Here is a 16300-nt window from a genome sequence, read left to right as displayed (position 1 = left end):
TTTTCTTTTTTAATCGGGACGGTGGCGGTGGCGGTCATCGTAATTGACGATGGAGCTACCAAAGGGGATATTATTCATTATTCATTTTGGGCCGATGTGCACTTTCCCCGATATATCGGAATCGGACCCTGAGTTTACCGATATTGCCGATATTTCAGGAAAGTGCTTGTCCTGGAGTTATGCCTGCAGCTAGAGGCATCAACCCGGTACCGGCTTCCATAGGCGACGGTCGGCTGTCTTGTAATGACAACTGATGTGGCTGAGAAGCCGCTCGGCGGTCATTACAACAAGCTGGAGGGGACGGCCCCCCTTCCGCCGCCTTCTGGAGACCCGGGAAACCAGCCTGCACAGCCGCTGAAGACCCGATCAAAGCCACAATCGGCTCTGATCGGGTCTCCATGCCAAAACCTGGAAGTGATGTCATGACATTACTTCCGGGTACTCTGCGGCAAATTAAAAAAAATTACAGCATTCAAAACAGCCAAACTTGACGTTATTGAATGCTTTTAAGTGCAGAGGAGGGGTTTTGGGTCAAATTTAGACCCCCAGATCCCTCCATAAGAGTACCTGTCAAGTAAAAAAAAAAAAATGTTTTAAATGTACGAAAATATCAGCCCATATTAGCAGATACCGATACGCGATGACCCAAATATCGGTATCGGCAATGAAAAAACGATATCAGTCGATCACTATCTAAAACCCTCTCATGATTTTTTTACACTACACTGCTTTTTTGGGAGTGAATGGGTACTCCATACTCATACTTCACATGGGAGGGGTGGGGAGCAGGGATCCGGAGGCCTTCTTTCTTAAAGTGTGCTTTCAGATTCCAATAAGCCCCCTGCTCACAGACTCCAACAACCGCAGCCAAGGGTTGTGGGAAGGAGGCCCTTTTTTTTTCAAAGTCGGATTCCCCCGTTCATTAAAGTCGCATGGAAGTCGGATCGACGTTGGACCGAAGTTTCAGGGCAAAGTGGGATCGGCAGTCGCATGACTTTTATGTCGGTGTTTATTAACAAAGCCATATGAACACAAGTAAGCAAGTCTTCAGTCACATGCTACTGTATTTCATTCTATGTGCACTTGATGGTTTGGGCAGCTTACTGACAAAACCATAAGAAGTCAAAAATGCATATCCTAACCTTATAGAAACTACTCAAACATTTGTAGCATTATCTCAGTATAAAACTGTTAAAATAATTTTTTCTGCAGGTAACGTCAATGGTGTAACAAGCAGTGAACCACCTCCAGCACCCCCAGATTCTCCTCCCGCTAAATCGGAATCCCACGGAAGACATCCTGGAGGGAGGGCGGCTACACCTCACCCTCAACAGTTGCCGTTAAGAAAGACTTTCAGTGATCTTGGTCACATATTACAGCCATCCAATAATATGGACAGCACGAGTATGATATATTCAAATCCCCCATGTAACGGGGCTAAGGACTGTGCTACATCAAACTGGCAGGGAAACTCCTTCAACTATATGACTTCACCAAGCCCTGTGAAAAGTGCACAGGTATCTGTTGCAGAGCCCACAAAAATGTCAACTATGACCATGGCATCTCCAGGGGTTTGTAAAGGCTCAGGTTCCTTTAAGATAAAAAAGGAAAACATAGCAAGGGGTAATGGTGGAAACATGTGCTCGAGTACAACTCTTCCAGGACACGGTGTGGATCCACCAAAAACAGAGAAGTACAAGGTTGTCTCCTGCCCTAGTCAACCAGGAGCAAGCAATTTGAACAACTCGTCCACTTTGCCAACAACGCGCAGCGAGTGCACATTCCGAGAAAGGTCACTGTCGATGCCTACAGACACCGGTTCCCTCTCGTCAGTAGACATAACCTATGCAGAGAACAGGAGAGGAAGTGGGGATTATGCTCTAAACTATCCCAGTGGGAGCTCAGAGGAGAGCACAAGTACAGAGAATGTATCTGTGATGGTTGAGCAAGACAATCAAGAACGTAGAAGGTCTCGAAGCATCTCCTTGAGAAAGCCGAAGAAAAAGCCTTCACCTCCGGCACGCAGTGTTTCCCTCATAAAAGATGCATCTGCACAGAAACTGCACCCGGTGTCCACTATGCCAAAGGATCAAAGACCTAAAAGCCTTTGCATTGCATTTGATAGTCAGGGACACAGTTATATTCCAACATCAATGCAGGGCAATGCTACGATGCCATCATCGAAAAGTATGCTCTTTACTCAAAACTGGAATTCCAGTGATTGCAAGTCTAATGATCTGTACAGGACATTGACAGGCTCTAGTTCTGCAACAAGTGTAACTGTTATAGAATCTAGGAAGATACAGGGAAGTTCTGAGTCGCTGACATCGCTTTACAATTCAAGAGCCACAACGCCATCCCAAGCTTGGACAGAAGCAAGCTCAAAGATGTCATCACCTGGTAAACCTCCTGGTTTGATGTCTCCATCTAGTGGCTACTCAAGCCAGTCAGAGACCCCAACGATGATTCCAACATCATTAATTCTAGGCCATTCTCCTTACCAAAGTCATAAAGTAAGGCCTATGGTCCCTGAAAGAAAATCATCACTTCCAGCTGTTTCACCGATTGATAGAAGCCCCAATGTCCGTCAGCCATTTGACTTACCACTCACTCCACCAACGCATCTGGATCTAACCAGTGGAAGAAAGTCTTCAAAATCATCGAGTTTTAGTACAAAAAACCAGACTCAGAAGACAAGTCCAGTTCAGCCAATAATGCCGATGGTCACTCAGTCGGACCTCCGTAACATCCGACTCAGGTCAATAAGCAAATCTGAAACTGAAGACAGCTTGGATATTTTAGACCACTTAGATGAACTGACTGATGAAGCTTTTCCCTTGCCAGAGAAAAAGACAAAGCCTCCAGTGGCAGAAAAACCCCCCATGTCTAGAAGGCCCAACAACCTTTCTTATAGAACTTCTGCAGTCACACCAGAATCTCCTGTGATGTCACCCTCTTCTCCTGGAAAATACATTCGAGACCAATCATCACCTCAAGATGCATACATGGTGATTGGAACTCTCCGGCACAAGAAGAATTATGACTATGAAACTCGTATGGAGACACCTCCATCCTTAGACCCCTCTCCACCACCCGAGAGTTACTTCCAAACGAACCAGCCAGGTTTCTCACAGAGCAGTGCTGATGAAGATGACTATTACAGGGGAAGACAATTCCCAGACAGAATAACTCTACAGAACTTGAATTATATCGATAAAAGGAAAGTAAAGGTTCCACCACCGATTCCAAAAAAGCCCAGCATGCTACACTTGCCAGTTGCTAGTCCACCACCAAGCCAAACAACATCCTCTTCATCGGAACAGAGGCTATCCCCTGTTGTATCTTCAGATTCTGGAGCCAGCGCATATCCTGATATCATTGAGTTCCAGAAATATGCTGCAGAAGGAACCATTCACGCTGTACAACCTGACCTTGTATCTATGGATGCTTTTTCAGGTAACTATCACTAAGAGCAAAAGAAACACACTATAAAGCTTGAGAGTCAAGTATTACCAATACAGTTAGCTTTTGCTTGGTGTTGTATGGTGATGATATTTGACACAAGTACATTTCATACCTTGAAGCGTGATAGATTTCATTTTCCACGCTGAGAATTGAGAAACCATCAAAAGAGTATGGAAAAGGGGCAGTTACCTGTCAGCGGTACAGGGGACATTTCTTAAAAGTGTGTAATTTTGCTGCTACCAGCAAAAAGTTGCCACCTAAAAACCACACACGGAGGTTGATTTACTAAGCGAGTAAAAGCTGTTCACCTTAGCAAAGTCAACGCCAATTTGAAAGGTTTATGCCCAGTTTACAAAGTGAATGTTGGTAAATAAGGCCATCCTTTGCTCACTTGAAATACCCATTTGTGTGCAAAGGCACTCGATTTTTATTATCTAGCACATGATTGTGTATCCAAAGTGAACACAGCTTCACCTTACTTGTTAACATTCACTTTGCAATTCTCCTTTGAGAAATCAACCTCGTTGAAAATTAAACAACTTCTAGGAAAGGGGGTAACACCTCCCGTCCCCCCAGTGAATGCTAAATTCTGTTGTTCCATTCAAGAGAAAAGTCCAGATTGCAGCTAGGTTTTTTTGGATTTGTGAATTATACTCAATACTGTCTACTGGTATGAATAATCTATTACTATTTTAATGGATAATATACACTGTATGGCCAAAAGTTGTGACCATCACACCTAAATGAGCTTGTTGGACATCCTATTCCAAAACCCGGGACAATAAGATGAAGTTGCCCCCTTTCTGTGTGGGTATACCATCCTCGATTCTTTTGAACAGGCTTTCCATTCGATTTTGGAGAATATCTGTGGTAAGGTACTGATTTTGGATGAGAAGATCTGATCCCAAGGATATTCAGTAGGGTTGAGGTCAGATACTGTTGTTGGATGGGAAGACTTGGTCTCAAAAGTGTTCAGTTGGCTTGAGGTTGGGTCCTGATGTTGGGTGAGAAGATCTGGGTCCCAATTGGTTATCCAATTAATTCCATATATGTTTAGCAGGGTTGAGGTTAGGGAATGATGTTAAATAAGAAGACCTGATCTCAAAAATGTTCAGTAGGGTTGAGGTCAGGTACTGTTGTTGGATGGGAAGATCTGCCACAAAATCACTGTTCCAATTCATCCCAAAGATTTTCAGTGAGGTTGAGGTCAGATACTGTGATTAGATGGGAAGACCTGGCTCATAATCCATTATCCAATTCATCCCAAAGCTGTTCAGTAGAGTTGAGGTCAGGTACTGATGTTAGATGAGAAGATCTGATCCCAAAGATGTTCAGAAGGGTTGAGGTCAGGTACTGTTGTGGATGATAAGACCTGGTCTCAAAGATGTTCAGTAGGCTTGAGGTTTGGTACTGATGTTGGATAAGAAGATCTGGCTCCCAATTGGTTATCCAATTCATTCCAGATCTGTTTAGCAGGGTTGAGGTTGGGGAATTATGTTAAATAAGAAGATCTGATCCCAAAAATGTTCAGTAGGGTTGAGGTCAGGTACTGTTGTTGGATGAGAAGATCTGCCACAAAATTACTGTTCCGCAGGGTTGAGGTCAGGTAAAGCTGTTCAGCAGGTTTGAGGTCAGGTACTGTTGTTGGATGAGAAGACTCCATCCCAAAGTTGTTCAGTAGGGTTGAGGTCAGGTACTGTTGTTGGATGAGAAGACCCCATCCCAAAGTTGTTCAGTAGGATTAAAGTTGGGGACTGCTGTTGGATAAGAAGATGTGATCCCAAAGCTGATCAGCAGGGTTGGGGTCAGGTACTGTTGTTGGATGAGAAGACCTGGTCCCAAAGGTGTTTAGTAGGGTTGAGGTCAGGTACTGTTGTTGGATGGGAAGACCTGGTCTCAAAGGTGTTTAGTAGGCTTGAGGTTGGGTACTGATGTTGCATAAGAAGATCTGGCTCCCAATTGGTTATCCAATTCATTCCAGATCTGTTTAGCAGGGTTGAGGTTAGGGAATTATGTTAAATAAGAAGATCTGATCCCAAAAATGTTCAGTAGGGTTGAGGTCAGGTACTGTTGTTAGATGGGAAGACCTGGTCTCAAAGGTGTTCAGTAGGCTTGAGGTTGGGTACTGATGTTGGATAAGAAGATCTGGCTCCCAATTGGTTATCCAATTCATTCCAGATCTGTTTAGCAGGGTTGAGGTTAGGGAATTATGTTAAATAAGAAGATCTGATCCCAAAAATGTTCAGTATTGTTGAGGTCAGGTACTGTTGTTGGATGAGAAGATCTGCCACAAAATGACTGTTCCGCATGGTTGAGGTCAGGTAAAGCTGTTCAGCAGGTTTGAGGTCAGGTACTGTTGTTGGATGAGAAGACTTCATCCCAAAGTTGTTCAGTAGGGTTCAGATCAGGTACTGTTGTTGGATGAGAAGACCCCATCCCAAAGTTTTTCAGTAGGATTAAAGTTGGGGACTGTTGTTGGATAAGAAGATGTGATCCCAATCTGTTCAGCAGGGTTGAGGTCAGGTACTGTTTTTGGATGAGAAGACCCCATCCCAAAGTTGTTCCATAGAGTTGAGGTCAGTTTCTGTTGTTGGATGAGAAAACCCAATCCCAAAGTTGTTCAGTAGGGTTGAGGTCAGGTACTGTTGTTGGATGAGAAAACCCCACCCCAAAGTTGTTCAGTAGGGTTAAGGTCAGGTACTTCTTTTGGACGAGAAGACCTGGCTCGCAATCAGTGATCCAATTCATCCCAAAGCTGTTCAATAGGGTTGAGGTCAGGTACTGTTGTTGGATGAGAAGATCTGGTTCTAACTGATAATCCAGTTCATCCATAAGCTTTACAGTAGGGTTGAGGTCAGGTGGTAATGTTTAATGAGAAGACCTAATCCCAGATATGTTCATTAGGGTTGAGGTCAGGACTCTAAAAGGCTAGTCAAGTTCCTCCACTCCATAACTGGTCAAACCATGTCACCTTCACCAACCTGTTGTTTAAAAGTTTGAAGAGCAAAAATATATAAAATATCTTTGTATGCTGTGGCTTTACCATTACCCTTCACTGGAAACACCTTAATTTAACTTGTAGTGTGATTATTTATTCAATTCAATGTAAATTGGTTCTTAATAGCTCCTAAAATTTGTAGAAAAGTCTCATTTTGTAATATTTTTGCATATTTGTTTCATAGGACCATACGCAGACTTACCAGAAGACAAGTGTGTATCAAGCAAGACAGCCGAGTCCATCACTGAAGATGACGATGAGGTGTTTGTCAGTTCACGAACCACAGAAGATTTATTTACGCTAATCCACAGGTACATCAAGACTGTTACTTTCCGGCACTATTTTGGCAACTAGATGGAGCTGGCGATCACACTAAATAAATACCGTATTTATTTTTTATTATCATCAGCTCCATCTAGTGGTCATGATGCAGTATTTTTCTGATTCCCTCTTTTCTGTATTGAATAACATTCAACCTGGAAAGAAAAAAAAGTCTACTAACGTTTGATTTTTCCCCCATTTACACAGTAAAAATGCAGTTTCACAGGACGATGGGCCCTGCAATTTTATTTTTTATACACCACTAAGAGTAAGCCAAGAATCTGGGCATGGGCAGGGTTCACTTTGACATGCAGCCCTGCAGAAGCCCCAGGTGTTCATCCATCTGGTAGGTACAAAAGGAAATATTTAGGGTGAGAAATCACATGCCAGACTTATTTTATCTGCCTTACTTTTCACTACCTAGAAAAAAAAAAAAACTGCAGATGATCAGAAATTCCATTTTCAGGTCCCTGCTCAGTATTCAGCCCACACACAGCTGCAGCTGAGATCCCTGTGATCCATCAGAAGGAATTAGGATATTATGGAGGAGGAATCCTTCCCTCCCAGTGCAGTCTCTCATTGGCACTGATCAGTATAACGATCCTCAAGGCCTCTTATGAATGCAATTCTCCTTAAAGTTGAACTACCATCAGATATATTTTTGCACGTTAAGTCCATTCATGCTTAGTAATGTGGCAAGTCAACCCTTCCGGGTATTTATAACCTCTCCCAGAGGTCATAATATACCCCGTAATAATGCCTTCATCTGCTCTTATCTCCAGAAGAGTGGTGCCATCTTTGTTAAGGCATTGTCCAAGGTCTTTGTCTACTTCTTGGACTGATACCTGCTCTATTGGGTCGGTCAGTGATTAAAACACCTTACCCTGTGTGGTAATGGTTAAAAAACGTTTTAGAATTTACAAGTAATGTAAGCATGGAAGGGCGCAAAAGTCCACACTTTGAGAAAATGGAAAGTTTTGGAGGGGAGCCCTTGAAATGCCACCCTAAATACTTAAAGTGGAAGTAAACCCTTCTATTGTTTTTAACCAAAGAAGCTGCCATCTTGGCCTCTGTTTAATTGTCAGCCGCCATGATGCTGCACACATGGACGTATCTACCGCGAGGCAGACAAGGCGTTTGCCTTGGGTGGCAGTTTTTTAGGGAGGGACGGCGCCGCCCCCAGGCAGAAGGAACACTATGAGCAGTGGCATCACTACCGGGGTTGGGGGGGGGGCAGACCGCACCTGGGTGACACTCCCCAGACTGACCGTTCGGTGAAAGGGGAGCAAAGCAGAAGCAGGAGGCGGCAGTGGCTGCAGCCTCTGATCCTGGAAGTAGCTCACTGGGCAGAGCAGATCGGAGTCCCGGGCTGGGATCGTGCCTTGGCAGCCTCGCTACACACAGCTGCTAAAAAGGAGCCGGCGGGCTGCAGGAAGGTGGGAGTCCGGTGTAGTTCTTTTTTTTTGGGGGGGGGGGGGAATCCTCCTGGTGTAGTATGGAGAGAGGAGCCCCCTCTCTCTCACCCCCTCCCTCTCTTACCCCACACTCTCTCTCTTTCAACCCCCCTCTCTCTTGCCTCCCTCTCATCCCCTCCCCTCTCTCACCTCATTTCTCTCTCACCCCATTTCTCTCTCACTCCCCTTTCTCTCTCACTCCCCTTTCTCTCACCCCCCTCTCTCTCACCCCCCTTCTCTCTCTCTCACTCCCCCTCTCTCCCCCCACCTCTGAAGAAGTGGAGCCCTAATAAAAAGAGGTGGGGCCTAAATAGAAAGGGGTGGGGTTTACAGATGTAAGCATGGAAGGCACAACAGTCCACACTTTGAGAAAATGGAAAGTAATAGAGGAAAGCCACCCTAAATACTTAAAGTGTAAGTAAGCCCTCCTATTGTTTTTAACCAAGGAAGCTGCCATCTTGGCCTCTGTTTAATTGTCAACTGCCATGATGCTGCACACATGGATGTATCTACCGCGAGGCAGACAAGGCCTTTGCCTTGGGTGGCAGTTTTTTAGGGAGGGGCGGCACCGCCCCCAGGCAGAAGGAACACTATGAGCAGTGGCATCGCTACCAGGGTTCTGGAGGTGCAGACCGCACCCGGGTGACACTCCCCAGAGGGGTGACACCAGGAGCGGGCACGGACTGACCATTCGCTGAAAGGGGAGCAAAGCAGAAACAGGAGGCAGCGGTGGCTGCAGCCTCTGATCCCGGAAGTAGCTCACTTGGCAGAGCAGATCGGAGTCCCGGGCTGGGATCGTGCCTTGGCAGCCTCGCTACACACAGCTGCTAAAAAGGAGCCTGCGGGCTGCAGGAAGGTGAGAGTCTGGTGTAGTTCTTTTTTTGGGGGGGGGGGGAATCCTCCTGGTGTAGTATGGAGAGATAGGGGAGCCCCCTCTCTCTCACCCCCCTCCCTCTCTCACCCCACACTCTCTCTCTTTCAACCCCCCCTCTCTCTCGCCTTCCTCTCATCCCCTCCCCTCTCTCACTCCCCTCTCTCTCTCTCACTCCCCTCTCTCTCTCTCTCACCCCCCTTCTCTCGCTCACCCCCCCCCCTCTCTCACCCCACCTCCGAAGAGGTGGAGCCCTAATAGAAAGAGGTGGGGCCTAAATAGAAAGGGGTGTGGTTTACAGATGAAGGGGTGGATCTTAAACAGGAAGGGGGGGCACTAAATTTAAGTCTTGCCTAAGGCAGCACAAAACCAAAATAAACCACTGGCTGCACATGTGATCAGTTATGACACCAGCCATTGGATGGTTTGACAGTTTGGTTGAGAGCACAACCAATGTTACAATTACATTCCTGGGACGATAATTTCCTGAAATACCCCAGTCAGTAAAATACTGCATTGTAGCCACTAGATGGAGCTGATATCATTGGAAATACAAATGTTAGACACATTACGGGGATTATTTGGGGTGGCTGTGCGAATGCTGAGTCATTTATTTTTTTTAATCGATTCCAATAACTTTGCAAATTAATTCCTTCACCTCTAAAGGCCTGTGGCAATGATGTTTGGGCTGATGTCATCAGTTTGACATTAGTTTAAGATGCCTCTGAAATCATTCAGAATTCATTGACAGGTGCATTTGACAATGCAAATGACTATCTTCTGACCTCCATTTGACTTGAAGTTGAACTCCTTTAGACCTCCATTTGACTTGCAGTTGACCTCCTTTTGATCTGCAGTTGACTTCTATTAGATCTCCATTTGACCTACAGTTAACCACATTCTGACCTGCATTTGACCTGGTTAAGTGGACTTTGCATCCCCATAGACTTGTGTGGGAATGAATAACCCATCAGACACCAACAAAAGCCCCTTGATACCGGCCCTAATACTGAGGTCTACTTCTGAATTTTGGATGCTACAATATTTTCTTCTTTCTTCATTAGGTCCAAAAGGAAGTTGCTGGGATGGAAAGACTCCGGAGATTCTTTTGGAAGCAGACAAAGCTCAGTGTCGCCCATTAAAATTTCATACTCCACAAATAATGACTTGGGAACCCTGAGCATTAGTCGGACTTCCAGCAAAAACGAGGACTTTAAGGCCCTTCTCCAAAGGAAGGGTAGCAAAAGCAGCATAGGGGCCCGACCTTCAGCCGCAGAACTCCTTAAAACCAACAACCCTTTGGCTCGGAGAGTGATGAGTGAGTTTGCTCCAGAAATGGAAAAAAACGGCAATACAAAAACCTTGCCTAGGGATTAAATTTTTTCGGGGAAAATCTTGGAGATGAAGAGATGTGTGAAATTTTGTACACTTACGTCTGCCGAGATTACAGCCATTGTACACGGGAATGTATTTAGTGACCAGGTGTTGGCAATGTCCACCAAATTTTGTTTTAAAGGCTAATCGAACAATTGTCCAATTGAAGAACTTAATTCACTCATTTCAGCTGAACTTCTCTGGAATACTATGAAAAGAATCATTTTCAAATAATGTGCCAAACTTAAGCTGATATATTAAATGTAGTAATAATGTGACATCTGCCAGATCTCTCTTCTGGACCATTCATGAATCTGCATGTAATCCAGAAAGTGTTTTGCAATCACTATGAGCTTTGCATTTTGTAGTACTGTATATATATATAGTTTATATTCATCTTCTCGCAGCTATGTGGGGAGGTTTTGAGAAGACGGTTTATCTAAAATGTGTTGTTCCATCTGAAAGTTCCATCCAACAGTTCCATGTGGAAGTTCCTTCTAAAAGTTCAATTTAAAAATTCCATCGGAAAGTTATATCCAAATGTTTCATCTGAAGGTTCCATCTAAACATTTCATCTGAAGGTTCCATCCAAACATTTCATCTGAAGGTTCCATCTAAACATTTCATCTGAAGGTTCCATCTAAATATTTCATCTGAAGGTTCCATCCAAACATTTCATCTGAAGGTTCCATCTAAACATTTCATCTGAAGGTTCCATCTAAACATTTCATCTGAAGGTTCCATCCAAACATTTCATCTGAAGGTTCCATCTAAACATTTCATCTGAAGGTTCCATCTAAACATTTCATCTGAAAGTTCCATCTAAACATTTCATCTGAAGGTTCCATCTAAACATTTCATCTGAAGGTTACATCCAAACATTTCATCTGAAGGTTCCATCTAAACATTTCATCTGAAGGTTCCATCTAAACATTTCATCTGAAGGTTCCATCCAAACATTTCATCTGAAGGTTCCATCCAAACATTTCATCTGAAGGTTCCATCTAAACATTTCATCTGAAGGTTCCATCTAAACATTTCATCTGAAGGTTCCATCTAAACATTTCATCTGAAGGTTCCATCTAAACATTTCGTCTGAAGGTTCCATCTAAACATTTCATCTGAAGGTTCCATCTAAACATCTCATCTGAAGTTTCCATCTAAACATTTCATCTGAAGGTTCCATCTAAACATTTCATCTGAAGGTTCCATCTAAAAACTCCATCTGAAGGTTGCATTTAAAAGTTCAATTGAAAAGTTCCATCTGAAAGTGCTATCTAAAAGTTCCATCAAGAAGTTCCATCTGAAACTTCCATCTAAAAGTGTTGATATTCGCATTGTCATACATATGCAGAGACATTTTAGAGTTCATGAAACTAAGAATAAGTCTTGGCTTTAATGAACATGGCACTGGTAGGATTCACTTGGATTACTGAATATTGAAGATAGTATTATGCGATGCATTACAATCTATAATTCCTGAGCACTTTAAAGATTACCTCTGGGCAAACTGGATGCACATAAGCAGTACATGTAAGAGAGCTGTTTTACCTGCCAAGTGATTTTTATTTCTGCCCATCCAGTCGTGAGATTTAAACAGCTCCTCCACACAGAACAGCCTTTTCTAGCCAGGCAGAAGACCTGCTGCAGTTCAGTAACACTTGCAGGTTGCGTCCCTCCCCCAGCCTGTGATTAAACAGCGAAGGAGAAGCAACAGACTGATAAGCTCATCTCCCTGTCACTCTGCTCTCTCCTTCCATTAGCACTTTAGTACACCTGATTGACTCCTTGCCCCTCTTCTCTATCTAAGCTCTGCTGTACCAAGGTCAAATGAAGGTACTTACACTGCTTGCATTTAACAAAATACATTTAATGATGTGTTAACAAATACAGAGCTGGATCGATTTGTGCCTTTTCGTATCTGCCTGGAGTTTAACATTAAATTAGCCATCGGTTGGGACTCCTCCTTATGGCAAGACAGAGATACCACAGATATCACATCTCTTTCACTGGTAGTGATGTGGAATTAAAAGGAGGATGGAGCAGGGGGGCAAGTGCCCCCTGGACCAGTCTTAAAATTACATGTTGGGCTGGTGGGCAAGTGCCCCCTGGGCTAGTCCTAACATGATATGTTGGGCTGGTGGGCAAGTGCCCCCTTTGGCTAGTCCATACATTCTAAGTTGGGCTGGTAAGCAAGTGCCCCCTGGGCCAGTCCTAAAATATGTTGGACTTGTGGGCAAGTGCCCCCCTGGGCCAGTCCTAAAATTATATGTTGGGCTGGTGGGAAAGTGCCCTCTGTACCAGTCTCAAAATGATATGCTGGGCTGGTGAGCAATTGTCCCCTGGGCCAGTCCTAAAATTATATGTTAGGCTAGTGGGCAAGTGCCCCATGCGCCATTCTCAAAATGATATGCTGGGCTGGTGAGCAAGTGTCCCCTGTGCCAGTCCTAAAATTATATGTTAGGCTGGTGAACAAGTGCCTCCCAGGCCATTACTGAAATTATATTTTGGGCTGGTGGGCAAGTGCTTCCTGGGCTAGTCATAAAATGATATGTTGGGCTGGTCGGCAAGTGCCCCCTGAGCCACTCCTTCCTAAACTGATATGTTGGGCTGGTGGGCAAGTGCCCCCTGGGCCAGTCTCAAAATGATATGCTGGGCTGGTGAGCAAGTGTCCCCTGGGCAAAGTCCTAAAATGATATGTTGGGCTGGTGGGCAAGGGCCCCCTGGGCCAGTTTTAAAATTATATGTTGGACTTGTGGGCAAGTGCCCCCCTGGGCCAGTCCTAAAATTATATGTTGGGCTGTTGGGCAAGTGTCCCCTGGGCAAAGTCCTAAAATTATATACTGGGCTGGAGAGCAAGTGTCCCCTTGGCAAAGTCCTAAAATTATATGTTAGGCTGGTGAACAAGTGCCCCCCCCCCAGGTCAGTACTAACATGATATTTTGGAATGGTGGGCAAGTGCTTCCTGGGCTAGGCATAAAAAAATATGTTGGGCTGGTGGCCTTAAATGGAGATACTTTACCATTTAGGCATCAGTTATAGCAGGACCTGCAGTAAGTGTAATTTAGCAGACATTATATGGTTCCTGGCTCCCTGTTTAGACCTGAGATCACAACATCTGGCAGAAGGGAGTCTTCCAGTGGTCTTCCCTTGCAGCTCTGAGATGTCATATGGTCATATGCCAAGAGTTGCAAAGCATAGTGATTCTGGAAGATATGAATCTGTACTCAGCTAGGTGAACTTGCCCCCAAGTCCAAAGAGTTCCAGTCTATCCTTATGGGATTTCATCTGTAGAGCTGCATAATAGCATTCACTTAGGATGAATTAACAAGGCCATAAGCAGTAACCCTCTTCGAAATAATTTTCCACTCGTTATTTGAAGTGGAAAAGTCTTGTTGCAGCATGGGACACTCTACAGACGTTATTACTGGTGGTCCTGCATGTCAAGTTCCTCCTGTGATCATTTATAAAATGTTGCTTGATGGGACCTATCAAGATATTACCAGATGCCAGTTCATATTGTGTCAATCTGCATTTTTCATTTGGTGGCCTTCTAACATCATACCATCTTGTAAAGTATTTAATATCTGACTGTCCTTACTACGATATTCTTCAACTTTCAAGGAAATGAAGAGCTTATGCCAATTGTTGATATTGCATAGATCATGTGAGTAAGGATTATAAATGTGATATGAACATGCAGGTCTATCATCTTTGCTCTTTTAGGAATGTTTGCACTTTCCCATTGCTTGGAAATCTATTGAGCAGTAATTATTTGTATCCCCAATCATTTAAAGTCTTTAGTAGGGCTATTTACCAAAATGTAGCACTTATGAAATGGCCATCACTCATGATACTTTGAGCATTTAATAGGAAAATCTTAATTATAGGACAAGGCCATATAGTACATTTCCATGGTTTCTGCACTATATGGCCTTGTAGGACATCCTATGCCAAAACCTTCGAAATTAGTATGGATTTAGCCCTCTTTTGTGTCTATAACATCCTGCACTGGGAACCTTTGTCACAAGATTTTGGAGTGTGTCTGGGCGATTTGGGCTCCTTTAGCCAAAAGACCATTTTGTGAGGTCAGGTACGGATGTTGGATGAAAAGACCTGGCTTATAATTGGCGTTCAGTTTATAGGGATGCATCGATCCGACTTTTTTGGACCCGATACCGATATCTGGCGTTGTGAAATCGCCGATACTGATACCGGAACGGATCCGGAGCTACATGCAAAGCAAGCGGCTGCAGTACAGAGCAAAGCCACTGCTTAGACTCCGTTCACACTGGGGCGACCTGTCAGGCGACCTGGTCGCCTGACAGGTCACCGTAGGTCGCCTGCCATAGAGTAGCTGTGGACCCGTTCTAATAGAAGCGACACAAGTCGCTCCGACTTAGTAAAAGGGTCCGGAGCTTCTTTGGGGCGACCTGGAGCGACCTGCATTGACTTCAGTGATATGAAGTCCGTGCCGGCCGCTCCGAGTTCGCGGTGCGAGCTGCGCACCGCGACCTGTGAGGTCGCCCCGGCAAGTAGCGTCGCCCCAGTGTGAACAGGGTCTTAATATGTACAGCTCCTACATTCACAGACGGAGTGCATCTGATATCACTCCACCAGGACTATACAGGAAGTAGCGGCTCCCATCCCATACCACTATGGCACCAAGTAAGGGATGGCTGAGCCGTTACTAAGCAAGAACCAGATCGGCCAGTGGATCGGTCAATGTTACCGATCCCCCGATCCAGCTATAATGGCCATATCTGCGCTGATATCGGATCGGTGCATCCCTAGTTTGAAACAGTTGTATTCAATAGTGGTGAGGTCAGGGCTGTGTGCACGCCACTTGAGTTCCTGCACACTAAACTCTTCAAAGCCATTGACATTAAATAAGAGTTGATCTCCTATTTGTGGTCATAACAGCCTCCACTCTTCTGGGAAGGCTTTACACAAGGTTTTAAGTATATCTGTGGGAATTTGTGCCTGTGTAGCATTTATAAGGCCAGGTACGAATGGTGGATGAGAATATCTGGCTCCAAGGCTGTGTGCATGCCACTAAAGTTTCTCCATAGCATACTCATCAAAACCAAGGCCAATAATATAAAGTTGGTCTCCTATTTCTGGTCATAACAGCCTCCAATTTTCTCTGAAAGGCTTTCCACAAGGTATGGAGAATATCTGTGGGAATTTGTGCCCGTTTAGCCAGAAGCATTTGTAAGGTCAGGTACGAATGTTGGATGAGAAGACCCGGCTCCATTTCATCCTAAAGGTGTTCAGTAGGGTTGAGGTTAGGGCTCTGTGTAGGCCACTTGAGTTCCTCCACACCAAACTCATCAAACCATGTCCTTGAGGAGCTGGCTTTGTGCACAGGGTCACAGTCATGCTGGAAAAAAAGATGGCCTTGTAAGTGTTATGAAAAAAGTAAAAATTAGTGTAGTAAAGATGAAGTTTAAACCTGTACGAGTTCTTTTACTGCCATACTGGCCTTGGGTTAGCCATACACAGTCTTATTAAAACAAGTAATGGGATGTCCTCCATGTACAGTGATTACTGCCCCACATTTTACATAGTTGAATGATGCCCAGCACCATCCAACCCATTTCTGTGAGCCCTGGAAGGCATGAATACACCTCCTTGGTCTTCAAGGACACTGCCTGAGCTCACTGGGTACTAGAGAACAATTCATTGAGAACAACACTGGAAAAAACATTGGTCGGATAAACATCCACCACCATATTGATTTGCGGTTGAACCCCATTTCAGAAACCGTGTTATGGATTTGCAGAGCATTGCAGGGAAGCGTACTGTTAATTACTG

At 44.4% G+C, this 16300-nt stretch overlaps 1 protein-coding gene across 3 annotated transcripts in view; it reads left to right on the top strand.

The window, feature by feature from the left end:
• The window catches only part of NHSL2 (NHS like 2), a 182413-nt gene extending 171465 nt beyond the window's left edge, over positions 1-10948 (top strand). For all 3 annotated transcript variants that reach the window (XM_082263041.1, XM_082263042.1, XM_082263043.1), the window contains exons 6-8: positions 1213-3456; positions 6648-6774; positions 10174-10948. In XM_082263041.1, coding sequence (XP_082119167.1) covers positions 1213-3456; positions 6648-6774; positions 10174-10486 — 2684 coding nt within the window. In that variant the 3' untranslated portion in view covers positions 10487-10948. The remainder of the gene's footprint in view (positions 1-1212; positions 3457-6647; positions 6775-10173) is intronic.
• The last annotated feature ends 5352 nt before the right edge of the window (positions 10949-16300 follow it).

Source organism: Pelophylax lessonae, assembly GCF_965119305.1.
Source record: "Pelophylax lessonae genome assembly, chromosome: 7".
Classification (NCBI taxonomy): Eukaryota; Metazoa; Chordata; class Amphibia; order Anura; family Ranidae; genus Pelophylax; species Pelophylax lessonae.
Note: the sequence above shows the minus strand (reverse complement) of the source record. Positions and strands in the feature narration are given on the sequence as shown.